We start from the raw sequence: 26,047 nt of genomic DNA, 5'->3' as shown, positions 1-26,047 counted from the left end.
ATTCTCTGCTGAGTGCTCAGGGATGATACGAGTGTTGTCGGTGAGTGAGCTATAAAATGTGAATAATATAAGATACAAAAGACGTTTAAGGCATCATACGAGCAAACCTTTATTTTGGTTTAACGATTTGTGGCTAGTGTAGCGGTGCCAAAGAGTAGGCCTAGCCTGTTTTGTCGAAATTGACTCGGTCGCAGCGAATCAGATATTTGAAGTGTGCATGACACCCCTTTTTGTCTGTTTTTTCGGCCAATCAGGGTACTTCTGGTGGGGAGCTCGTGATGCTTTTCTCCGAGTTCCGGCCTATGCTTACTATGTAGTACTACTCAGTAGACCGACACAGCATGAATACGGAGTGTCACTCTTCAGACCACATAGAGAAACAAGATATCTTTCAAGAACTATCACTTCGGAGACGTACAATGCATCAAAATGATCAATTTCGTCTCTCCGGCCACAACCTTAATCCTCCCACAAGAGCATCGGACTGCTATGTACCTAATTCACAACGATCCTCCGACTGTTGTAACTGACACAAAGCCAATGACCCCTGACATACATCAGACACGTAACCTGTCAACCACGTAGAAGTGCCTCATAGCATCCATCACATTATTGACAGACAAGCCGGATCGATCGCCGTGCATTGGCTTTGGCGCTAGCAGACCGACCCGTCTCCCCGGGCCTGTTAAGCTTTTCCGACTTGGGATTACAAGTCGCTGCATATGATATGGCCATGTAACTAGCTAGGATGTCTGGAAGAGTGTTTCTCCATGGAGGATTCTGCCAATAGTTCCAATGACGACGAGAATATTACAGTGCCACTGTCTTTGTTTTTCGTACAAACGCAGCTTCAACGCGCGTTGTCAGTGCGCCGTCGTGGCGTGGTTGCAACTGATGGATCACATTGTCAGTTCACGCTTGTCCGGAGCCACGGCGAAGTCTAGACTTGCGAATTCTGTACATCTTTCAGATCAGCATCAATCCATTTTGATTTCTGGAAAGAGGCAAAGAACACAGCAGCGCTCATTCGCTATGCCTCATACCCAGAACAGAATGTACGGTAGCTGACAAATTCGAGTGTGGAGTCTGTCCCTCGATCGCGGGCTCCATTTCGCTAGCAGCCCGCCTTGACGTAGTTGCTTCCATACTCGGTATTTATTACATGGTAAATTACTGGTACGAAGCACATCGCTGTAATTTGGAGTGCTGGCCACAGAGTGAATGTCCGTGGTAATCCGAATACACTTGCTCTCGTGTGTTTCGCATTTCTCGTACATGTTCGCTGCTAGATTTATGAGATCTGCTTTACATGTTTGCTTGGTCACTGATGAGACATGATTGGTGAGGTGGCAATATAAGGTTTCGGTTATCGATCTCTGTGTATTTTAGGCCCATGGGTTTCAGATTTGTATTGTATTGAAAGCTACACTACAACAGGCATCCACAGGCAAACGCTCTATTCTCTCCCCGACTGCACACTGAATGTACGCGAGTCCACCACCTCCAAGCCCATGTTCAAGTTCTTCAACCGCTTCGATGTTGAAGCCGTGGTCTCGATTGTCTGGGGTATGATGCCCTGCCTGAAACGTTGCTTTGATTGCTCTGAGGGCCAGCGTGCCGCATCATTTCATAATCACTATAACATTAATCCTTGTTGCAGTCAATATCTCGGAATCTGTCATGGTTACTGTGATGATTGGTTTGCTCGTCGTAGCCATCGGAATACTGATCAATATCGCGCTCGATGGCACGAAGACGTCGACCCAGACACAGACTTGGACACCAGCAATCGTAACCTCTACCGCAAAAAAGATACCGCATGGGATCAAGGGCAAGCCCTACCTTATGGCTAATTGTACACCGCTAACACTAGGACCAGACCGGAAACTGTCATTAGGATCCCGATTGCAATGGGAAACTACATTAGATATGTACCTTCGGCTATGATGACAATCTTAAGATAGGTTCTTGGACGGTGTTCGAGATGGAGCAATAAAAGCAGGCAAAGAGAGCACAAATGAGTGGGTGGGTGAGCTTAAAAATGTTTTCTCGCTTTTAAAAGTAACTCTCTTAATTAAATAATGCTCTCTAGCTGCGGATTCAGGGGAGAAATCACACTGTTCAATTCTGCGGTAACTGCCGTTGTTGAAAGGCTTGCTATTGGTTGTTCAGTAGCTGTTTAGCAAAAAAATGCTCTCAACAAGCGTTGCCAGAAATGATAGTAATGTTATGACAACGAACTTGGATGGGAACTGCCTGCTATTAGTCTATCAAATAGTGTGTGCTAGAAGATCTTCTTGGAAACTTGGTCTGGAAGTAAATGAATGACTTGTTCCCGTTGCCCAGCCGATTTGTCGCTACCATTGATTCAAATATCGGCCTTATCACTGTAAATCATAGCCTACTGCATCTCGATTTCTTCACCACGCTTGGGGGTACGACGATGGACAAATGCACGCCATCTGAGAAAGCATAACTTGAAGGTGACGCTTACCTTCTCTAGCGCAAGACATGCAATTAGTATGCAAGTGATGAGAGTTGGTACCAGGAAAGACCAGACAACGGGGCCCATGATGGCTGTTGTGATACAAGACCTTCGGGGATTTGGTCAAGGATGTGGTAATGATAAAACAGGCAGAAGGAGAAAGGGGAATGAGTTGAGTGCAAGCATGATATTCACCTCTCAGAGAATCACTCTGCTTGTGTACTACATTCTAGCTTCTACACTGTTGACGATTCTACGGTGACTACCGTCATGATAGACATTTTTGGTTTATGCTGTGATATCTCCATCAAACCCAGGCTCTCAAACATCGGGTAAACTAGCAATGCAATTGGAATGGAAACTTCCTGCTGTCTTCTTCGTCACGCATTCCATGTGTGGATACTGGTTAGGGCTCTTTAGCTAAGTGTGAGAAATGACTTTGGTTTTCACCACCCAGCAAATTGCAGAGTATTTCTGCTCAAACACACAATCATATCAAGACTTGAATTAGGGCTGTTGCACATGCATAGATGACAATACCGTATTTCGGTAATACCGTATACACATTTCAATACGAAACAGCGGGGACACCAGCCCCGAATGGCCTGATCGGGCAGGAGCGACTGGGCGGCCCCGCCACAGCGCACGTCACTGGACCGCGGGTAACAGTCTAACGAAAGGCAGGACCGCCTCCTCCCTGCGACCGATCTGGGCAGTAAGCTTCTAATCCACAAGGAGCGGTCCAAATCCCGAGGGCCCAAGTTCCAAAGATCGGTTCAATTTATCGTCTGGTTAGCATCTTTTCTCTCATCATTGATTCCTTGTTATTTTCATTGTCGACTCTTCAATTACATACTACTACTTCTACCACTAATATTCTAATTTCACTCCTTACCTTAGGCCCGTCATCTTCTTTTGTTCCTCAATTCATCTGATATACATATCTCTCTTTCTGCGGTCACGTCTCGATATCTCGACATTACGTTGCTTGCTCCATCGTGCGAGTACCTACGGCATCTGCCTGCTCCCCAAGACATCAGACAAATTTATTCATTCTCATTGTCGCCTCAGTATCGTCAATTCCGTCTGCCAGACTGTGCAGTGGTCACATCCCCTCTTCGTCTCGCTTGACTAGTCACATCTGCGCTCCGCTTCAAACTCAACGGAGCCTTAAACTAATAAATCATATTGTATTATATCGCCATTATAGGACTAATCCGAGAGCGATGATTGATTTCGCATACTAATAATCACACTCCCGCTGCTCTACAACGAACAACTACCTTTGTGCTGGCGCAGGTAAATGTCACCTTCATCGAGCTTATACGCTGTGTGTTCGTGATAAAACTTGGCCATCTCATCTTCGTCCTCGAATTATATCGATGTGAAAACTCTAGAGCCAACGGGATACGGGATACGATTTTCGAGGATAGATCATCACCACCGCGCCGCGCACGTTATCGATTTCGATTCGGCCTAGCGCTCGCGTGTATGTCGATTATACTCGTCGATAACATTCGATACGACTCTCGACGTACACAATGAACCCATTCGACTCGGGGCAATATGCCGGCCAGATACCATCGCAAGACCAAGAACAGGCTCGAAGAAACTCGTTCCCGGCGCGCGCAACAGGTGCATCGGTCGGATTACAAGGAAGCAACGAGCTCGGATTAAGGTTCAACATGTCGGCAGCCGATAGCAAACAGCAAAATGCTCGCACGCAGCAACCGGGGGCGGGAGGGAACGCCATGGGAGCATATCAATTTAATCCGTCGGTCAACCAAGGCAATGATCCAACTATGCTCTTTGCGGGAAATGATGCCATGTCAATGCAACAATATCCACAAAACCAAGCATTGTTCCAAGACCCAGAAGAATTCAATTTGAACACGACTTACAATTCAACATATGCGCCTTCCATGGATCCGATAACTGCTTTTCAACAGGACTATCCCGGTGCAGCCAATTTCCAGGGAAATGACATGGCTTTCTCGCTAGGCTTTGATGCTTCGAATGATGCGCAGTCGCAGTCTTTAGATATGCTGTTTTCGAATTCTACCTTTGTCCCTCTTCCCCAGTCGTCGATGCAACCTACAACCGCGCCAGAACAGCTGAATACCCAACACAACTGGGTGGATTTGTCCAACTTTAATCTGTCTCTACCCGGTCAAAGAATGAACGATGCTTCTCCGGTTGGAAGTATACGACAACAAAGCTCAGTGGTCACCCTACCACGACGCAGCCAGAGCAGCAGTCAATCTCAGTCCATCTCTCCATTCATGCAACAGCAACCATCTAAACCATCAGCCACCCCGCCTAATTTTCGCAATCCATTCGTTCCATCCGGTAAATTTCCTTACGATAAACTACTACATAGCAATTGACAAGACAGTGCTGATGAATCTTCCAGAAATCGCTGCGTCAACAACGCCTAAGCCTGGAGCAGGCAAAGTCGCGTCGGAATATTACAACATATACTCGAGTAGTGGGTTTGATATGTTTGGGATATTGGTCAGTTCATCTACCCAAACCCGGGCGGAAACACGCTAAAAGGTATACAGGCCAAAATAGCAAGTCGACCAAACCCAGAAATAGATATTGGCGCTGTCGACATGTCCTGTGCATTCATACTTTGCGATATGACGTCTCATGACGAGCCCATCGTCTACGTGTCTGATGCTTTTGAGCGTCTTACCGGCTATACGAAACATGAAATTCTTGGTAGAAATTGCAGGTTCTTGCAGTCACCCGACGGCAAAACCGATCCAGGAATGAAAAGAAAATACGTGGATGACCAGACGGTCTGGCGTCTGAAAGAAAAAATACAATCTCGAGCTGAGGTTCAAGTTAGCATGATCAATTACCGCAAAGGAGGACAATCTTTCATGAATCTTTTAACTATGATTCCAATTCGTTGGAACACGAGCGACTATAGGTTTTATGTGGGTTTTCAAGTTGATCTTGTAGAGCAACCTCAAGCGGTCACCAAGCGAAATGCTGGTAAGTTCGAAGACATTCGTTATATCTAAGTTTCTAAAGGCATGATAGATGGCTCTTATTCGATTAATTATCAACGGGATCAGCTTTCGCGGTATGTGTTACATGCACCTGAATCGCGAAGGTCGCAGACGAATCTGTCGAGGAATATCAGTCATGATGAAGCTACAACTGTTTTGAAGAATATCAGCTTAGGTATCAAAGACGGGCGTTATTTGGATCGAGTTATACTCGAAAATGCCGACGACGTGATTCATGTTTTATCGCTCAAAGGTCTCTTTCTCTACCTGTCACAATCCAGCTCGCGGCTTCTTGAATACGACCCAAGTGAGCTCGTGGGACGATCGATATCATCGGTCTGTCACCCTAGTGACATTGCACCGGTCACTCGTGAATTGAAGCAAAGTACGGCCGGATCACCTGTCAGCGTGATATACCGCTTCCGACGAAAGAATAGCGGCTATGTATGGTTCGAAAGCTATGGATCACTACATATTGAGCCTGGTAAAGGACGCAAGTGTCTGATACTCGTTGGTCGTGAGCGCCCGGTATATGCACTGGACCGATCCAGCGCTCTGGAAGCGGGGGGCATAGGAGAGAACGATTTATGGACAAAGATCTCGATCTCTGGGATGTTCTTATTTGTTTCTTCTAATGCTCGCGTCCTCCTTGATAGGACTCCGGCTGAAATGGTAGGAAAGGGCATACAAGATTTCATGCGAAGCGACTCGCGGGGAGAATTGGGCAAGGCGTTGGAAGTCGCGCGTACAGGACGGCAAGCCACGTTCAAGCATGAGATCAGGCACAAGCGCGGTCATGTTTTGCAGGCGCAGACTGTTCTGTTTCCGGGAGACGCAAGCCCAGGGACGAAACCTTCATTCTTGATTGCTCGGATATATCTACTGAAAAATTCGCGGTCGACATACCTTCAGCAACGTAACAACCCGATCGTGATATCGTCTACAACAACCGACGTGAACAGTCCAGGGGTCATTACACCAACAACATTAGCAGGTACTATGATGGCGGCCACCACCACGACTCCACCCTCGCAGGCAAATAGCAGCGTCCGAGCAGGACCTGGTCAGCATCCGGTTACAGTCTCGACCGAAGCAGGTTCACACGGACTTCCACTAGGCACCCAAGACGAAGCTATGCTTTCCACCAACAACATATTCGAAGAACTGAAAACAGTACGAAGCTCAAGCTGGCAATTCGAATTGCGACAACTCGAGAGGAATAACCGATTACTTGCAGAGGAGTTGCAAGGCCTCCTCAGCCGCCGCAAGAAGCGCAAGAGAAAGAAAGGAACGGGGCCAATAGAAAAGACATGCGCAAATTGCGGAACGCGGAATACGCCTGAATGGAGACGTGGACCAAGTGGACATCGTGATTTGTGTAATAGTTGCGGATTACGTTGGGCCAAACAGGTAAATCCTCACCATCAAAGTTGCACCCAAGTCTCATATCTCAAGATCTAACAAACATTACTATAGAACGGCCGCATATCCCCCCGCAAACAATCCGATCAAACAGATAAAACTTCCAGTCCCGCCTCCGGGAAAGCTTCACCGGGTAGTCTGACAGATGAGAAGGCGCAGGAGAAGGTATCCTGACCGGCCAACATACTTTGTTTATTTTTTTGCTCTCTCTCCGCTCTTCAATGCCCTGCGATGCTATGCGATGGTGTTATATGGGGTATTTAGATGAGATTATGATACCAAAATTTTTGGGTAGACGTTTGGGATGGGTTACTTGTATATAGATAAATATAATTGTACGTATGGATATGAATCTGTTTCGGTTATGGTGTGTGTCTAATTCTATCAACTCGTCAGACTACGTCGGGCTATCTCTAGCTAGACACTGTGAGATTCGACTACTGATTGCATGCCACTTATTCATAGGTGCGAGCCGATTGGAACTTTCAACAATTTTACACAGTACAGTCATGCATTCGCTAGCATATGCAAGTAATAATACGAAACAAGATGTATGTACTCAATACAAAAACACGCCAATAAGCAAACAGAAAGACGAGCAAGGTAGAAAACACAGTCGGGAAATGAGAATGCTACTGTTAAGATGGTATTATTAATATATGCGTATGAAGTCATGGAGGGGTTGAGGAGCGAGAGTGATGCAGCTATGAGTTCTTGTGTGCGAGAGAGATAGGTAGAAAAGAAGAGTGAGTGGGCGAGGATTAATTGCTGAGATCGCTGTTAGTTTCATGCCAGTTGATATTTAGAAGAGGGACATACTAGATTTCGATAGGAGAGATCTGGTCAAGAGTGTACAGCCAATTGCCGCCTTGTTCTTCTTTCTCGAGCCTATATCCCAATCATTAGCACCCCGACTTAATGGAAAAAAATCCTAGGGAGGAGATATACCAATCATAAGGCCAAGCAATCAAGTGGCCCTGCGTCAAATGCAACAGTTCATCCGCATGACGCAAATCAATCACTCCATCGGAAGCATGGAACTCTCTTCTTGAGCCCCGAGTCACTGTTCGTCGACGTCTGGACGTCGATCCAGTCACGTTCATGTTCAAGGCGCCCGAGTATCCGACTGATGACGGTGGCTGAACTGAGCCTGAGCCAGTTCTGTTCCTGTTCTCGCTTGCGGTCGCTGGTACCTCGGTTTCGGGAACTTCTGTTGATGGGTTTGTGGACTGGTACGGTTGTGTAGTGGCGTCATCTGCCTCTTTCAAAGCAGCTTTCTCATCTTCGACCGATGTTTGTTGGTAGGGCGAATCAATGTTTTTCACAGCCTCGGGCCCCTTGTCCATCTTCTCCGACTCAGGTCGAGCAGTCGTGTCCATGCTCACTGTAGACTGATTGTTGGCGGTGCCCGTGTTCTGCGACTTCCATACATCTGTCTGCTGGTTTTGAGCCTCCACAAACTTCTCACCGTATGCCGTGTATTCCTTATATTCCTTCCATGACTTGACCTCGCTATCCGGCATACATCTGAACACAGTCCTGTAAATCTTGGTATTATTGTCCGCAATCTTCTGCCATGTGTCAAAGTAGAACGTCTCGTTCACAGGATCTTGCATGCAATTTTCATCGATAAATGGCTGTCGGATGGTAGCAGCCAGCGGATGACCACTTGTAGACTCCTTGGGTGGTAGCATCGGACCTCCAATATCGGCATCGTTGGTTTGTGGTAGTGGTTGAAGTCGCGAATATGGAGTCTCTGGAAGATCCAAAGCCGGCTCGATTTGTCCAGGAGTAGGAGGCAATACTGCTTCTTTAGCACTGTCTTTTCGGATTCGCTCCTGTTCAGCAGTTTTTTGCGTCTTTCTCGGGCTGCTCAAGGTCCCTTTTCCTTCAGTCACACTGTCATTGACCAGGACTTCAGTACTGTCCTGCAATATAGCAGAATCACGGCCGAATCCAACACCTGCTTCAAGGCCAATCTTCATGCGGTCTGCGCCGTGTCCAGCAACCTCATTTCGATGCTCGGCATTTTCCGTAACCCGCGGATCAGCCGTAAGTTTCCTGCTGGACTTCAAGTTTGGATTGTTGCCTTGTTCCCAATCCACATCATGATTGAAACTATGCATGTCCTCGGACCGAGTGAGGAACTCATCTTGAATCCGATGGCGACGCTCAATCATTTCACGCTCGTCTTGCTTGTCACGCTCTCCGTTTTGGCCCACTCCGTTAGCCTGGCTATCTAGAGACGCGGCATCAATTTCACTGTCCCGTCTTGGGCGTCCTGCCGCCTCCATTGAGAGATCATGATCAAGAATCTCGTCGACGTCAATACCCATGTGCTCCCTCATAAGCCGCATTCGCAGGGTATGCGGAAATCTACCAACTAAGTAAGGTTTGCTATCCATTGTTGACCAGATCATATCGGTATCCCTCACAAGGGCTGCACACTCGGAATCGCGCGAACCAAGCATGGAACGCTCATTAATGTTAGCAGATCCAATGATAGCTGCCCGATCATCTACCACCATACATTTCGCGTGAATGTATAGTTGCTCAGTGACCAATTGCTTGTTTGGTCCAATCTTGCCCCAGGTTCGCAGGCTGAAGAACTGTATATAGTCCTCAGGCTCAATACCCTCGGCACGTAGACGACCAAAAATGGAGGTCTCACCTCGACATATACTGCGGTATTGACACTGCATGATCAAACGAACGCTAGTGCCACCTTCAGAGTCGACCGTATTCTGGAATCCGGGTATCAGAGGAATTATAATGACAGCACGCCAGTTGTCTCCATTACGAGCTGCTCGGATGATTCTTTCAACCAAGGCATCTCCAATCAAATTCTCAATCTTAGTGCCATCAATCTCACATGTACTGATGAAGAACTGGTTTTCAATGTACACAAAATGCTCGGATTGTTCAATCAACTTGACGTAGGCATTCATGATACTGTGTTCCGTCACATCTGGGGTTCCAAGAGACCAATTACCTGCTGAACGCAGGATCTGCACCTCACAGGTGCCATCAAGACCTAAAGCCTCGAGATCAGCAGGATTAAAGTCTGGCGGAGGCAGCAAGAACGGTGTAGGTCTGGTAGGCTTGCGCTGGCGCAGAATGTAATTCCATCTCTGGACAAAGTGTCTGGTAAGATCTCGGGCAGGCTGGCCGACGACATGCATCGAAATGTCATGCCACGGCATTCTCGGTACGATGTTACGGTCGTACATCTCCTCGTAAGGCTTATCCAAGTCATAGAAATCCTGGACACGAGGATTAGAGTAATCCTTTCCTGGCCATAACTGACAGCTGTCAGTATCCTTTGGCCCGTCAGACGACTCAAACCCAGTGGGTTTATCATCTACCAGCAAATGCTGCGGGGTGTCCCATCTTCCAAAGCAAAGATCAATTCCTCCGACAAATGCAAGCGTATGGTCAACAATGCACAATTTTTCGTGGTGAGCCCAGAAGAAAGTGTTCTGTCGGAATTGGTTCGGCGATCTCTGCACAAAAATATTGGGATGAAGATCAAGCAAGGAGAACTTTGTATATTCCGAGTCGATAGGAATAGCAGAGTTGATATTTCGATACATTATGACGAACACCTTTACGCCTTCTTGGGCTTTTCTTTGCAAAAGTCGGTCAAGTCTCCATTTTTGACTGATAGCAGCTGGGCGGCGCAGATACAACTCCGGACTTAGCCACCAGTCGTGAATATAGATAACATCCTTGGCTTGATTGATGGCACGGGATACAAGCCACATGTGATCGCGACCATCCACTAGCCATTGCGCAAAACAGCCCTTTCGTACCGGAGCAAAGCTATCGAACCGATTCGGTTTAGCCCATGGAGTGTTCTCAACCATGAATCGGATAGAATCTTCAAACTGGTGTAATTGTCTTTCGTTACGTGCAAGCAAGCGAAGCTTTCGCTCTGAGTTCTCCATTCTCAGTGTGTGGTGTTGAGGGTGAGCTGCTGAGTCCTTGGCATGACGCGCAATGTCCTTTGCTTTTTGATCCCTGAGCCTGACTTTTTGCGATTGGAGTTTAAAGAAGGGGTCCACGAGAAACACATCGTATATGTTCATCTCTTCCGGTGAATCAACACAGACGATATAGCTGTGACGAACAAGGAACCACTTCGGCGAGTGTCTCTGCTTGAGTAAGGCTGGTCTCAGGGCCTTTCGGAAGTCAAGACCTTTGGCTGATTGTATAACCAAGAAGCCTTCTTTTCCGTGATAACTGCCTTCTGCAGCTAAACGAACTCCCAGTGCGGATAATTCAAGAAACTTGCAAAGCCGGTTGCTATCAGGTCGGAAGATCAAGAACCGTATCATTTTTTGCAAATAGTTTTCCAGTTTCTTTCGCTGCCGTTCAGAGTAGGACCTCCTCTCGCCTGTCGCCACCGCAGCACCTTCTCCAGCAGTAGCGTCGTTCTCCAACGTGACGCCAGTACTAGAACGACGACGATTTATCGCAAAAGACGAGCGTCGTTTCTTCATCTTGCGACGAGCCTCATTGCCACTGGTTGCTTCTGCTCCAGTTTCGTAACCACCGCCGTCTTCTTCCTCTTCTTCTCGTTCGCTATCAAGGCCCCGAACACCACGTAGATAGGGAAAGGCACTTCTGGGGAAACGAGGAAGCATATGCGCACTGTCTTGACTTTTCAACTGGATATACTTTTGAGTTCCAATTTGCAACTTGTATTTCAGATGAAGATTGGCAAAGTCTCTCAATGTGCGGTGAATGATCCATTTCATGCGGGTCATTCCGCTTCCATATTCCAACTCAATACGAAAGACGAGATGACGATCGCCAGAATGCGAGTCAAATCGGCTATCCGTGATTTGCACCTTGAGCTGCTCAAGCAGAATGGGAATACGTTTACTTCCGTGCTCGTCGCGTTGGAACATGCTGGCAAGTATCAACGCAGCAGGGATACCGGAGGTCAACTCTGCCAGTAGCTCTGCAGACTTGGCATGGTCTATCGTATTGTCTGCTTTGCGCCGTTGTCCAATCATTTTCAACCCAGCCTTGATTTGGCGCCATTTCTGTGCACTGAGACTAGATCCTCTTTCGGCCTTGTGTCGTCTCCAGGCTTCTCGGATGCCCTCCTGCTCTCCGGTCGGAGTGCCGAAAGCAGTCAACCTTCGAAGGTTCATAGGCCGTCTCTCGTCGGTGTTGGAAGTTGCATTTGTGTTATTCGTGTTTTGCGTATCTGTGCGTCCACTATATGTCAATCCACGGGCACTGGATAACCACGCGTTGCTTCTTTTCCTCCATTGGGAATCCATGTTAAGTCTATTCCGACCCTCATCTTCCGAAACGGGGTCGCGTAATGAAGCAGACATGTCGGTTGTAGCTCTTCGCGGAAAAATACTTGGCCTCGTCATTTCTGAAGGATGAAATGAATTGAAAGAGAACAGTCCGGGTGTCGCGGCAGCTCTGGGGGTATTCGGGGCCGATTCGTGTGGTTCTTTGGTTGATCGGGGCCTCTGCGACTTTTTCCTTCTTCGTAGCCGTAACCGTTGTTCGCCTGCACTTTCCTCTGCGTCTGCATCTCCTTCACTTCCAGCGTCCGATGCTTCTTCAGGGAAGGTAAATTGCCCTCTTTCTGATGCAGGGGTATTCAGGTCATGGTTGATGCCACCATTCTCGATCCCTACACCTGTAGGAGCAGTAGCGACACTTGCAGACCGCGAATGCGAAGGAAAAGACGGTGTAGCCGCGAATGCCCGTAACTTGTTGAAAAGAGACTGCTTCCGGTCCTTGGCTGACATGTCATTCGTGGTATCCTCCGGGCCAGCCGTAGAGTCCAGAGATTGCTTTCGCCCGGACATTGCATGGTCCACAGCAGCGACAGTACCATTTTGCTCCTCATGAATTACACCACCGGAATCGCCATTTGGTGCCTCCTCCTGGTCGTCTAGCGAATCTACCTCCTCCTGTATCGGTTGATCGACGATGGTGCCTGCCCGACTCGACGAGGGAAACCGTGCTCCTTTGATGTGTGTGAAGATATCGGCATTGTCTGCAGAGTCATTGTTGGTAGGGGCGAACGACGGCGAGGACTTCGTGCCTGGGGAAGGGGGCTGATGCTGGCGGAGGAATTTCTTAGGGGTTGTTCCAGGGCTGTTGTTATTGTTTTGGTGTGAGAGCGATCCGAGCTGGGAGGACTCGTTGAGTTCGGCCATAGTCTAGGTGTAGCTGGAATCTAATATACTTAGATTCTCATCTTATTCGTCTTGTTGAGTAACTTGTAGTGTGTTGACAACTTACTGGATCCGGGAACTTCACGCTGCCAACATGCTAGGACAACAAACCTAGCGTGACGGTTATTGGCAATGACTTGAGCTATCCATAAAGCAAGACGAGTTAAGAGTACTGGTGATAGCTGACCGTATGATAGGGGGTATCTGCGATATTGTCTAGGATGAATGCTGTGTCTGGCATAGCTTCCAAGGTATCAGGAAGTACGTCGGGAGACCCACGTGCGGAGGCCCATAACTAATCTCCGCCCCTGCCAATGGCTTTTTTACCTAGGTTAAGTGATTGCCGAGACTGTATATACTCCTCTAATATTTCCTTGACTTTACATACTTGACGAGGAGGAAAAAACACATGTATATACAAATTAATTGAAGACGCCAAAATGCCCTCCTCCATTTCCCCCCTAAACAGCTACAAAGCACCACCAACCCCATCCCTCTCCGCCCAAGCATTCCACATCGCAGGCATCCAGACCACCGTCTATGGCATGTCCGAGATTCACGCCAACAATGTCTCCGAAGTAGTCTGCGTATGGCTCATGCATCCTCGACTCGACTCGCAAAATGATGTGGCCGAGGTCGCCAGGAGGATTGTCCATGACCACTATCAACGCTCAGCAGCTGAGTCTTCTGTGTCAAAAGGGAGGAAGAAGAGGGGGTTGATAGCAGTCACGTTCGATGCAAGGAATCATGGCTCGAGAGAGATTGATCGTTTGTCGAATGAGGTTTGGAGAACGGGGAATGAGAATCATGCTTCTGATATGTTTTCTGTATACTGTTCGTCCCCCCTCTTCCCTTCAGGACTATATACTAATGTATGGATAGCCGGCACGGCAGAGGACATATCAACCCTAATCGACTTCTTACCAGCGTACATCTTTCCCACGAGCCAATACTCCATAGCCACCCATTTTGCGCTGGGAATTTCTCTGGGCGGCCATACAACCTGGCTTGCTCTTGTACACGAACCACGCATCACTACCGGTGTCGTCGTGGTGGGTATGCCGGATTACATTGCGCTAATGACTGATCGAGCCCGACTTTCGAAGCTATCTACCTATTTACAGCCGAGCGATGCACCAGGGAGCCAGTTTTTGGGATCGAGACACTTTCCATCTTCACTGCTAGAGGTCGTTCGCAAGAGAGATCCGGCTGCTTTCCTGACCGGTGGTATTTCGGACAATCTGTCCCGAGGCGAGTACGATGTTAAGTCCGTAGAGATTATTAACCGTCATCTGGGCGGAAAGAGGATTCTGTGCATGTCTGGTGCGACTGATAAGTTGGTGCCGTATCGGCTGACGGAGTCGTTTATGACTTGGTTGAAGAATCACGCTGCTACTGGAAGCAATGTAAATATGGGTGGTGGGCCGATTCAGAAGGCGGATCTGTGGATCCAGGATACTGTGTATCAAAACACAGCCCACGACTTTACGGAGGCAATGATGGATGAAGCGCTAGTGTTTATGCACAAGTCTGTGTTGAAGCTGGATGAGACGAAAGACGATGTGAAGAGTAATCTATAAATAGACTACATAATGGACCCTTCTACTGATGAGTCTTGAAAAAGGATGTCAGATCCCCCCGAATATTAGAAGTAGCAGAAGACACCAGACTCTGTCGAATCCATGCTGGCAACTTCCCCTGAATCCGTTGCGTTTCGTACCTCCTATCAATCAGAACGATAGCTGCATAATCATTCCTATGCCGTATTGCTCTCCCAATGCATTGGTTCACTGCTCTCAAACACGAATTCTCAAAGAAGTCTCTCCCCGCTGCTTTGGCGGCTGTCTCTGCTCCCCGTCGTCTTGATACGGATAAATCTGTCTCGTTCTGGGTCAATTTTGCATAAGTTTGTTTCTCAATATGGCCGATTTTCGCTTTCCAGACAGCCGAGTGAATATTTGGAAATGGTAGTCCAACTATCAAGACACCTCTGCCTAGTTTGTCGGAGAAATTAATGCCTTCCGAGAGACGACCTCCAACGACAGAGAGTAAGAGTGCCCCAGAGCCAGATTCGACTTTCTTCGAGTATTCGAAAAGGATATCGTCAGTATTGCACTCCTTTTTCTGGTTATTGCTTTCATAGACTATCGGCTTATATTTCTCAATCTCTGAAAACACCGAGACTCCATTTCTGGACATGCCCGATTTCCGCCAGGTATTCAGTACCTGGTTCAAGTATTCATAGCTGGGAAAGAAAGCCACGACGCCGTCTGGGATCACAGCACAGAGGTTCGCAATCGTGTGTCCCAAATCTGTAATCTATCGGACAGATTAACACACATTATACCTCAGACAGATTGAGCAACTTACCATGGAATCAGAACTTCGCTGATCGAATGTGAAGCTGAAATCGTTCCCGAGTACCCCTTTGGCGAGTATGCGAGCCGTTAGGTTCTTTGGTGGAATGACATGTCCAAAGCTAAACGTGTCCAACTTCTCTGGAGACACATATGAAAATAAGTGATCGGCATAGTCCGACATCTGTCAAGATTAGAGATGATTATCTTGTTTGTTGGTTGTTCCAAACTCACCGGCGACATGGTACCTCCTGCTAGAACGACTGCACGCGCTTCGTCGACAATATCTCTGAAATGATTCGTGGGATCCAACAGCATATATCTCAAAAGCACGCCATCATCCGCTTTGTTGAGAAATAGTTGGCCCTCATCCGAAGGATTCATCAAGGTCAAGATAAAGCTCTGTACTTGGAACAGTACTGGTACTGCAGTCTTTTCGCGTGTTGCCTTGCCATTGTTCACCTTGCCATCTTGATTATTGGCATGCTCAACATAACCATCAACTTTTCTTGCTAGTTTACTCTCTTGCAAGTACCTCGTCAGCTTATAAGGATTGATCTGATCTACCCCTTTGCCTGAAACGAGATCCGAGTAATGAACAATGACTTCTGATGCATTATGTTTCTGAGAGAGTGACTGAAGGTTTTCTGCGAGTGCACTGACAAGTCTGATTACTTGGGTGACATAGACACGATTTTTGCCCTTCAGCCGTGTCTGGAACTTCCGTGCGTAGGTTGTCAGCTGGAAAAGAGATGTTCGGAGTTGATCTAGTGTGACGGAAACAGAATGTATATTTGAGATGGCATCCATCAGATTGTGTGCTTCGTCGATGATGACGACATGGTCTCGAAGGGACAAATCCAGTGCCTCTCTGGAGGATCGTTGGAGTAGCAAAGGATATGGGAGGGTTATTATCTGCACAAATCAGCAATGCAGCTTTGATCAAGCAGTCTGTTCAACTCACCTCGCACTGATCAATAACTTTTCTCGCTGCGTAATAAGGGCAGATAGAAAGCTGCTTTCCAACTTGGCTGATGTCCTCAATATCTTGGACTGTAGATAATATACGATCACGAAAGTCCAACAGCACGTCTTCGGACTCTTTATTTGGTAGGTACGAACACTTTTTATCTGCTGCAACCCCAGATTGTTGTAGTTCCATGCAACGCTCGTTGATTGCCGTGGCATTTCCGAGATTCGAAACCCGAGGGTTTATGCAAAGTTGTTTGCGAGACCCGAGAGTCAGATGCTTGATAACTTCCTCCAGCTCAGCATGTTCTTGTTTCTCTTCTTCTGCATTGTTCTGCGGGGAAGGAAGACTCGAAGGAAGGTTCACTCTTCGCAGCTCTTGAGCAAACTGTGACAATTGCGAATGAGTGCGCGAGCAATAGTAGATTCTTGTTTGGTTGTCGTTGTCGTTTTCATTCTCCTTTTGACCTGTGACTCGACCTTTGAAGCGATCAAGTAGTGCAACAGTACTAGCAGATAGCCCTTCTATGTTGCTGAGCCCAGGAATTGAGACACTCTTTCCTGTCTCCGTGTCACTCTCATACTCGTCTAGCTCGAAGAAGCTATCGCCTTCAGTGTTTGGAGAGACAATATCAATTTTCTATACATATCAGCACTTCAGCACTGTATCACAGTATCGTAGTTGCGCTCACACATACCTGCTTTTTGATTGGCCTATTGGGGTTTTGTCCCAGTGCTCTCCTCCGTTCTTCCTCTTTTCTGTTTCTGGCAAGTCGCTCTTCTAGCTCTCGCCATTTCTGGGTCAGAGCTTGCGTTCTTTCCTTTTTAGCATACTCAACCATCCACTCCGGCTCGTCATCATCAGCTATCATCGGTCAGCTTGTATTCATGACAGCAACAAATACAGCACCCACCAGACAATTCATCTATCGACTTGAGAAATTCTTTGCGCTTGTGATCGCGCAGCCACGTCAACGCGCCGCATATCAAGCTCAACGATTTACCCTAACGAGCAGTCAGTGGCATCCGAGTGGTCGTCAAGGTTCAAACATACAGTTCCTATATCACGGCTTAGAAACATGCATTATTTCATCTCACAATCGCTTTACGCTTGGCACCGACCTGTGGGAGATTCAAAGATGCCGATTTTGCCTGCATCGATGCAGTCATACAATGAGCTCATAAACTGGAGCTGAATGTCGTAGGGGGTGTAGGGATGGTAGAATTTGTTTCTTGAGTCTAGGGCAGCCATAGCTCCGACATGGTTGAGGTTGTTGGTGTCTTAGTCAGGAACGGTGCATCAATAACTTAGGAAGGCACGCAAAAAACAATTTCCATCCCGGCGCTCTTTTGTTCTTCACCAAAGCTCTACCCCAGGATTAATTTGGTCGCGAACTTTATATTCTCTATTCTACCGTATATTCTTGACGATCAGATCTCCAAACTGAGACACTACGGGCAGGGCTATTATTAGAGTCTGACTGTGGCCGTGGGAGGAATGGACCCTCAGCTTGTCAAACAAGAGAGCGACCTCCATACGACATAGCCCCAATGCGACACAGCTGCGAATCCTACTTTCAGCTCAGGGACTAACGGCCATGTAACAATGTAGAATAGATAAAAGCAGAGGACCTGGCAGCCATCCATCACAGTATCCATTTTCTGCCAAATAAACACCCCGCTGTCGCTTGCCGACGGGCATTCTTGCAAGTGTCAACCCATCCCGGGCCAGTCAAGAAGCACATCAGATCTTGATTCAATCCTTTCTGATGTAATTGTCGCATTCTTGACTTCTTTGTGAATTACACACAACCAACCAGCGCCGGAGAGCTGCGCGGAGTTGCAAAAGCTGACTCTGGCGAGTGACGGGACCCCTCCCTCGTCTGGCCGAACCGGAGCCATCAATCAATTTGTTCAGCCAACCCACCGCAGCCCAAATACCATTCCAGATACGAATCCACCAGTGTTCTTGACTGCATACTGCATTGCATTGCTTACTTCCTTTCCTCTCGCCCACTCCTCCCTTACCCCCTGAGATCGTGCGCGCACCATGTCCAGGCCACCGCAGGGCCGTGGTCAACCAAGGGTAGGTGCCACTTTTTATCCTGGTGGTACAGATGATTACTATGTGCCAGAAGTCATCTCCCCTGCTCCTCAAAGGTGAGACGGAACAAAGCAACACACTGCCTATTTTCATCTGTAATCCAGATGCATTCTTCGTTCGCCGGCCATTAGGCAACTTCCTCGCTGACCGTCATCTTCTCGTTCAGAGTAATGCCTGAAGTCCCTGAAAACATGCAGGATAACATCGCCCACCTGGAACACGAGGCGCGCACCCCGCGATCGTTCAGCAACAGCAGCCACCAGCAAGCGTCCTACGACCGACCACATTTCCCAGACCGTTCCTCGTCGATGCCTTCGCCGGGTTACAACAATAATTCCAATAACAGCTACTACGACAACTCTCACAATGGGGCTCCTTCGCCATCATATAACCAGACATCCTACGATAGCATGGATCATCCCAACTTCTCGCCATTCCCCGTGCTTCGCAACCCACCTCCCAACGTGCCGCCGACCGACGAACAAAAAGAGGCGAATCTAGAGAAAGGGCGCGTCGCAGTGTTGTCGTCTAATGACCCAGATATGCAGCTGGCCTGGGCTCAGGATGCGCTTACCTACGTCGAGATTTCCATGCAAAACGAAGCGCGCATGTCGCAGATCCAGCCTGCGCGACCGCACACACCTCAGGTTGAGCATCAACTCAGAGTGGATGCGATGAATATTGTGACCTTTTTGTCGGAGCAGCGCCACCCACATGCCGAATTTATCAAAGGTATGTGGCTGGAGTTTGGAAAATTTGGATACCGAGTCGACAAGAAAGAGGCTTTCCGCTCTTATTCGCGGGCCGCAGAGAAAGGATATGCGCGTGCAGAGTACCGGATGGGCATGCAATTCGAGAGCTCTAATGAGCCCGCCAAGGCTATCAGACATTATGAGAAAGGCGTTTCCATGCACGATTCTGCCTCGTACTACGTAAGTTATGAATCTTTGCTTGTCAGATGTCTTGCTAATTGAAAAGCGCCTTGGTATGATGATTCTTCTCGGCCAGCATGGACAGCGGCAGGATTATGAAAAAGGTCTAGAATACATTCGCCTTGCGGCACAGACATGCGATGAGAATGCGCCTCAAGGTGCCTATGTGAGTAGCATTCGGAAATAGAATTCCCGCGCATTACTCATTTGAACTATAGGTCTATGGAATGTTGCTTGCCCGAGAACTTCCTCAAGTTACAGTACCCGACCAATTCCTGCCAATTGATGCAAATGGAGCCCGAGTCAATATCGAAAAGGCGGCGTATCATGGTTTCGCAAAAGCCCAGGTTAAGATGGGCGCGGCGTATGAGCTAGGTCAATTAGGATGCGAATTCGATCCGGCACTTTCTCTGCATTACAATGCTTTGGCCGCTAGGCAAGGCGAGCCAGAAGCCGAAATGGCAATCAGCAAATGGTTCCTCTGTGGACACGAAGGATTGTTTGAGAAAAATGACGAGACTGCCTTCACATATGCTCAACGTGCAGCACAGAGCGGTTTGCCCACAGCAGAATTTGCTTTGGGTTACTTTTACGAAGTCGGAATCCACGTGCCGGTTGATATTCAGGAGGCCCGACGATGGTATGCCAAGGCTGCCGCCAGTGGCAACAAGGATGCCGCAGGACGAATTGACAGTATATCGCGATCTAAGACGCTCTCTCGAAAGGATCATGAACAAGTCGCTATCGCACGAATCAAATCTCAGTACGGATCGGCGAATCGTCCGCGTCCAAACTATGGGGGAGCAGCACAGGCTCCTCCTATGTCGCCGCCTCAGGAGAATCTAGAGATGCCTGATCCGTCTCGAATGCGGATATCTGACGACGGATATGGGGCACCATATGGGGCTAATGGACAACAAGGCTACGGACGTGGCTCGTATGGCGGTCCAATGGGCGATCGTCCAAGCTCTGCATTCGGAATCAACCCCAACATAGGCTCGCCAGGCTATGGCCCTGGAGGTCCTGGCGGCCCTGGTCCAGGTTACGGCCGAGGTCTCCCAGCCAACCCTGCCCCAGGCTATCGTCAAGGTGGCTCAGGCCCGAACTCTCCCAAACTGCCTCCGAGCCAGGGTGATCCATATGGCAGCCCTCGACCTGATATTGGTTACTCTGCACCAGACAACCGCAGACGACTCCAACGACCCGAACCTCAAGGCATGGGTCCTGGACCTGGAGGTCCTGGAATGGGTCCTGATCGTCGTTCGGGCCGAACACCAGATTATGGCCGACAACCCTCTGGCGCCTATCCCCCACGAAACCAATCAATGACTCCCAGCTCAGGACCCGGTCGGCCCTCACCAGGTACATCCCCGCGACCGCCTGTCGGTGGCGCGCCCCCAGGCGGCCCAATGAGCGCTCCTCCCAGCAGCAACTCAACCCCAAAGCCTGCAGCTGCTGCTGCCACCCCTCCACCCAAGAAAGGGCCAAAGACATTCGAAGAAATGGGTGTCCCTCAGGGGAAGACAGACAGCGATTGTGTAAGTTCTATCTCTTCGAACCATAATATGATGACAAGACTAATTACTGACACAAATTCAGATTGTGATGTGATACCCGACGATAATACCTTTCTTTTCAACATATCTCTCAATGTAAATTGCATTCCACATTCCACATTCTGCTCTTCGATCTTTGATCTCCATCCTTTCTTTGGATTTTTTGTTTTAGTGCACAGCGCCTGGTAGCATTTGAAAATAAAAGAAGTTACAGTCTTATAAATGATGGCACTTTCTTATTTTCCTCTTTTTTGCTTTTTCGTTGCAGAAGAAAGTTTTGGTTTCTGTCTATTGATGCTGAAGATCTTCATTTTATCGTCCTGATTAACCGTTAGTTATATGACAATGCATTGATCTACATATCCTCCAATTCGAGAGCCCAGAGTAGTTGATGATATTGAAAGCAGCACGTGATACTGTATATATGTAGACTCCTTTTGGGGAAGGTACATCCTTCCTTTCTTGTCATCCAGATTTTTACTTCAACCTCATCTCTTTCCCACGACTTAATCAACTTAGTTTGGTCACTACTCCGTATCAATCAAGACTCGTCTTCTATCTTCCTTCAGAGGCTCATCACGTAGTAGTCGTGAAGCATGGCACCAAGGAAGAAGAAAGAGAAAGACGAGACGGAGTCAGGAAATAGTGGTAAGTATTTTTGCTCACCAAAGCGAGATACTCTGGCAGCTTTGGCTGACAATGATGAATAGGATCAGCACTTATCCTGGAGTATCTTAGTAAGCTTATATTTTTCTAGTATCCTGGAGCGATGTACTGTTCGTGAGTATGCGCTGAACATGGGTAGAGAAACAAAAGTGCGTTCATTTCGAGATGACGAGGTTATATAAAAGTCAGCAATTAACATGTATTTGCATTGATGATATACAGTCGGCCCTATTCTGTGAGTATAACATCCCTTCCATCCCAATATTGGATAGGTTTTGACGTCTGGGGCTATATCAGGCTCTTGATATCTCGACCAACCTTCATGGAAAGGTTACCAAAAGTGTGTATACCTTATGCTACAGCCGTATACACTGCGACAGGCTCATGAGATATGTCCAGCGTACGCCGTAAAAGCATTGAAAGAGATGCACGACCGCAAAGAGGTCGAAGGACGGGCAGCAGGTTCTCCCATCTCCTCCTACTTTCAGTAATTCTCAGCTAATTTCTTGCAAAGGCAAACAAATGGTCTACCATGCTATCCAGGAAGTCGACGCCAACGACTCAACCGGCACGGAAGGCAATGATCCCGATCAAACCACCAAAGATCTCGAAGGAAACATCGCTGCTCTCAAAATTCGCGAAAAAGAGCTCCGCGAGACGTTGGCCAAAATCAACGCAATCATCCCGATCTCCGTCCTAAAAGATCAAATCGCCAGTCTCGAGGAGAAAAAGGCGTTACTGACTTCTCAAATATCGACCTTGTCGGCAGAAATGCAGGAGTCGAGAAGGTTTGCCTGCAAAGAGGATTTTGATCGTATTGATCTGGAATGGAGGAAGTGGCGTGATCAGGTTACGGCAAGGAAGAGGATTTTTCTGGAGTTTTGGGCTAAGTGTACGGAGGTGTTACCGGAGGATATGACGCCGAGGGATTTGAAGGTATGTTACACCTGTTGAATTTTTTGAGATCATGCACTGATTGAGGCCTAGGAGACGCTCGGTATCGAAGGGTCTTTCTAGGTACTCATCCATACGCTTAGTTTGTGCAAGACATGATGTCAAGAAACCAAAATAGGCGGAGAAGCTAGATCGTGGCTCCTTCCGCTTGGTACTTGATTCAAGACCAAGCTCATCATCCGGTCAGCAGATCTGAATAAGTCACGATATAGGGTCTTGTCAGATGATTTAGTGGTCACATGTGTTTGAGCAGTAGAGGGAGAAACACTGTGAGATTATGAAGAAAGTGTTTCAAATTATCATCAGCTATCATCCCCTCATGATCTCTTATCAACCAAAGCATAAGATAGAGATCTGACGAATCACATCAGCCTGAAATCTGAATGGTAGTCGAGCCAGGCATTTCCTATACTATAATATAAGAGATACTAATGTAGCAGCATCACTTATCCATAGCTTCTGCTATCTACTACAGCTGGTCCAGGCCTACTCTAGAGTAAGCTGAGACTGAGCAGCCTTATCTTTCGACTGGCGAGCCCATGACCGGTCTCACTGGACTAACTGCCCGAGTAAGACTAGGTAGCTTGTAACCAGGTATGTCGAGACAGCCTCATGATACATGTAGTCTCTCAAGTATACACACGTAAAAGTATTTTATGAGCATTTAGTGATCAAACAAGTCAAATATCGAATTTGTTATCTCGGCATCCCCACATACTGGAGGATTATGGTTGTGGTTCATGCATTTTTTTTTTCTTTTGATTTGCCCCTCCGGAAGGCTCTAACGGTCTCGGTCTAAGGCTCTGCTCTCACCCAATTCTGCCCTCTGATGACCCAAGCTCACTCCATCTTGCTTAATTCACTGCCAGCATTCTTCCTCCGCCCTTTCTTTCTTTTGTACTGTATCACTTACTACTACTGACACTTTTAAAGAGAGATTGTCAATGGGCTACTCTAACCAGTAGCAGCTCCTCTTTCTTTCTTTCAGTCGTCAGCACACACAAAAAAGCCTTCCGTTGTCGGAGAAAATGAGAACGCGCAACAATACGGCAGCTGCTCCTGCTGTGGCAGGCCAGAATAATGCGACTCCTGCTCCTAACGGGCAGGGTCATGGCCATGCTCGCACCTTGTCTGGCGCTACGCCGTTTAATGAGTTGACGCCTCGCAGTCCACCGAATTCGAGTACTAAGAGTGAGTTGAATACTGCTTATATGGGCACCTGACTTGTGATCCTTGAGGTGTGAAAGCTGACTGTGATAGACACCAAGCATGTGCCCTGCAAATTCTTTCGTCAAGGCGCCTGTCAAGCAGGACCTGCTTGTCCATTTCTTCACTCGACCGATGCGGCGATCGACTCTGCTCCGTGTAAATACTTCACAAAGGTACATACTCATTACAGTTATCTAGTCTACATGTCTAACGCAGTTCGGGATAGGGCAACTGCAAATTCGGAGCCAAATGCGCGTTGGCACACATCCTCCCCGACGGTCGTCGAGTCAACAGACCCAACTACGGCGGCCAAGGCGCTGGTGGAGGCAGTCATTTGAACTTAGGCGGTCGTGTAAATCCGCAGACATTCCAGACTCAGGACTCGGCACTTACGAACTCGGTTTTGTCGCAGCAACGATTGAACGGGCAGGATGGTCGATATGGTGGCGGTTATCAGTATGCTGGACAAGGACAGGAGGATTTACTGGGTGTTCCCGGACAAAGTCATCTCCATCAACAGCATCAACAACAAACTTTGGAAGGGCTTGGTTTATCTACGGGAGAGAACGGGCTGGCCGCTGATTCCAAGTACGGTTCGCCAGTGGATGAGAGCCGATTACAGACCTCTCCCCGCGTCGGAGCATTGACTTTGCGGGATGTACAACTTCCGGCTTCGTTCGATAGTCAGGGTATTTCGCACGTGGCTCGGTACGGTCCCGTGGCAGCCTCGGTACCCTCGCAGTTTGGGTTGGATCTCGCCTCGCCGCCGATTCAGAGGGCGCCTTCTGATACGTTGAGGACTCTGCGCGACACGGCGTTTGGATCTGATTTGCGCAAACCTACATCGAACTTCGGATCGTCACCACCGGCCGTAGTTGAGGATTCGTATACTTCTTCACGGTTCCTCCACTCGCAGCGCATGGTACCTCGGTCAAAGGTTTTGTCAGCAAGTGTCCCTCGCCCAAGTATGCTGGATGACTGGGATGACAACTTCGCCATGGAAGAGGACTATCTACCGGTCAACTTGCACGACGACGTGCTTACGCCACAGGAGAAAATGAGACGCCTATCTCGAACCGAGCACGAACTGAGCAGCAGCCAGCGCGACTTTAGCGGCTTTGATCGTATCGCTGGTACCAGTGCAACCAAAGTGGGCTCCCCGCTGGGATCAAGCCCATCTCGCTTCGGCGCATTGTTCGCACGCCAACGCCAGAGGAAGGAAGAGGAACAACAAGCAATGACATCTTCATCGTTTAATCATCTGCACATCGGCTCACCACTCCGCGAATCCTCATTGCATTCCTTCAGCAATGCCACTGCCAACAACAACACGTCAAGCCCCAGCTTGCGCCCAATCGGTAGCCGGCCTACATCAGGCGATATATCGCCATTCGTCTCCAGCCCAAATTCGCGTCAATCTTCCATGTCCATGATTTCCCAGCAATTGCATAATATGTCTCTCCACCCGACCACCACTTCTTCAACTTCTACAACCGCGCATCCTCCGCGACAGTCAGTCAACAACCTGAGCACCGCCAGAACAGCCTCTTCACCCATGACATTCGCGACAACGACCAGCCGCATCGACGAAGAGGAGCAGAGCGACCTCGTCTTCTCAATGGAGGAAGAAGAGAAAGAAAACAACAAACGCAACAGCAGTACAACAGCGTGGGGGGTGCCCTCAAGTTCACCGTCGTCCTTGGCATACGAGAACAAGAAGCCAAATATCTCGGACTCGTCGTCCGTCTCGTCGGGAACTACAGAGACTAACGGTTTCTAATTAGTCTGTACAAAAAAAAAGATACATAAAAAGTGACGATACAAAAAGAGCGATACGATGAAAAGACTTTCTCATTCTCATTGGCGTTTGTGTTCGATTATTGATCATCATGAATAAACTCATGTACAGATTTCTACTCCCTCACCCCCCCTCCCTTTCCCTACTTTTCCGTGTTGGTGTTATTCGCTTGTCTATATTCTTCTCCTGGTACTTGATATTTGATGAATTGGTCATGTTGGTTGGCGCATTGGAGTGAAGATAGCAGACGCAGACAACAGACACATTGCAGCAAGTCAAGACAGCGCAGGACAGAAGTACTTACTACACCATTATTACTAGATTACGAGAGATGGTGAAAGAATTAATGAATCTTTAAACATG

The 26,047-nt window shown here is 48.0% G+C and overlaps 6 protein-coding genes across 6 annotated transcripts; 4 read left to right on the top strand and 2 right to left on the bottom strand.

Annotated features, from left to right (window-relative positions):
• Positions 1-4,026: 4,026 nt before the first annotated feature.
• BHQ10_009008 (uncharacterized protein) lies at positions 4,027-7,101 on the top strand (the record flags this gene model as incomplete). The annotated part of the gene is made up of 5 exons (XM_040881877.1): positions 4,027-4,834; positions 4,899-4,999; positions 5,050-5,488; positions 5,537-6,915; positions 6,982-7,101. The coding sequence occupies 5 exons, from the start codon at positions 4,027-4,029 to the stop codon at positions 7,099-7,101; spliced, it is 2,847 nt and encodes a 948-aa protein (XP_040737510.1).
• A 587-nt stretch (positions 7,102-7,688) lies between these two features.
• On the bottom strand, positions 7,689-13,121 carry BHQ10_009007 (uncharacterized protein; the record flags this gene model as incomplete). Its single annotated transcript, XM_040881876.1, has 3 exons — positions 7,689-7,695; positions 7,747-7,815; positions 7,876-13,121. 3 exons carry the CDS (start codon positions 13,119-13,121, stop codon positions 7,689-7,691), a joined length of 5,322 nt encoding a protein of 1,773 aa, XP_040737509.1.
• Positions 13,122-13,579: 458 nt separating this feature from the next.
• On the top strand, positions 13,580-14,719 carry BHQ10_009006 (uncharacterized protein; the record flags this gene model as incomplete). The annotated part of the gene is made up of 2 exons (XM_040881875.1): positions 13,580-13,973; positions 14,022-14,719. The coding sequence occupies 2 exons, from the start codon at positions 13,580-13,582 to the stop codon at positions 14,717-14,719; spliced, it is 1,092 nt and encodes a 363-aa protein (XP_040737508.1).
• Positions 14,720-14,784: 65 nt separating this feature from the next.
• Positions 14,785-17,717, bottom strand: BHQ10_009005 (uncharacterized protein; the record flags this gene model as incomplete). The annotated part of the gene is made up of 9 exons (XM_040881874.1): positions 14,785-14,837; positions 14,942-15,458; positions 15,510-15,680; positions 15,731-16,411; positions 16,461-17,105; positions 17,164-17,330; positions 17,380-17,470; positions 17,520-17,524; positions 17,588-17,717. The coding sequence occupies 9 exons, from the start codon at positions 17,715-17,717 to the stop codon at positions 14,785-14,787; spliced, it is 2,460 nt and encodes an 819-aa protein (XP_040737507.1).
• A 1,022-nt stretch (positions 17,718-18,739) lies between these two features.
• On the top strand, positions 18,740-22,740 carry BHQ10_009004 (uncharacterized protein; the record flags this gene model as incomplete). The annotated part of the gene is made up of 5 exons (XM_040881873.1): positions 18,740-19,501; positions 19,548-19,667; positions 19,720-21,039; positions 22,267-22,659; positions 22,711-22,740. The coding sequence occupies 5 exons, from the start codon at positions 18,740-18,742 to the stop codon at positions 22,738-22,740; spliced, it is 2,625 nt and encodes an 874-aa protein (XP_040737506.1).
• Positions 22,741-23,705: 965 nt separating this feature from the next.
• On the top strand, positions 23,706-25,666 carry BHQ10_009003 (uncharacterized protein; the record flags this gene model as incomplete). Its single annotated transcript, XM_040881872.1, has 3 exons — positions 23,706-23,868; positions 23,938-24,059; positions 24,113-25,666. The coding sequence occupies 3 exons, from the start codon at positions 23,706-23,708 to the stop codon at positions 25,664-25,666; spliced, it is 1,839 nt and encodes a 612-aa protein (XP_040737505.1).
• Between the last annotated feature and the right edge of the window lie 381 nt (positions 25,667-26,047).

This window comes from Talaromyces amestolkiae, assembly GCF_001896365.1.
Source record: "Talaromyces amestolkiae strain CIB chromosome Unknown scaffold22.1, whole genome shotgun sequence".
Taxonomy (NCBI): Eukaryota; Fungi; Ascomycota; class Eurotiomycetes; order Eurotiales; family Trichocomaceae; genus Talaromyces; species Talaromyces amestolkiae.
Note: the sequence above shows the minus strand (reverse complement) of the source record. Positions and strands in the feature narration are given on the sequence as shown.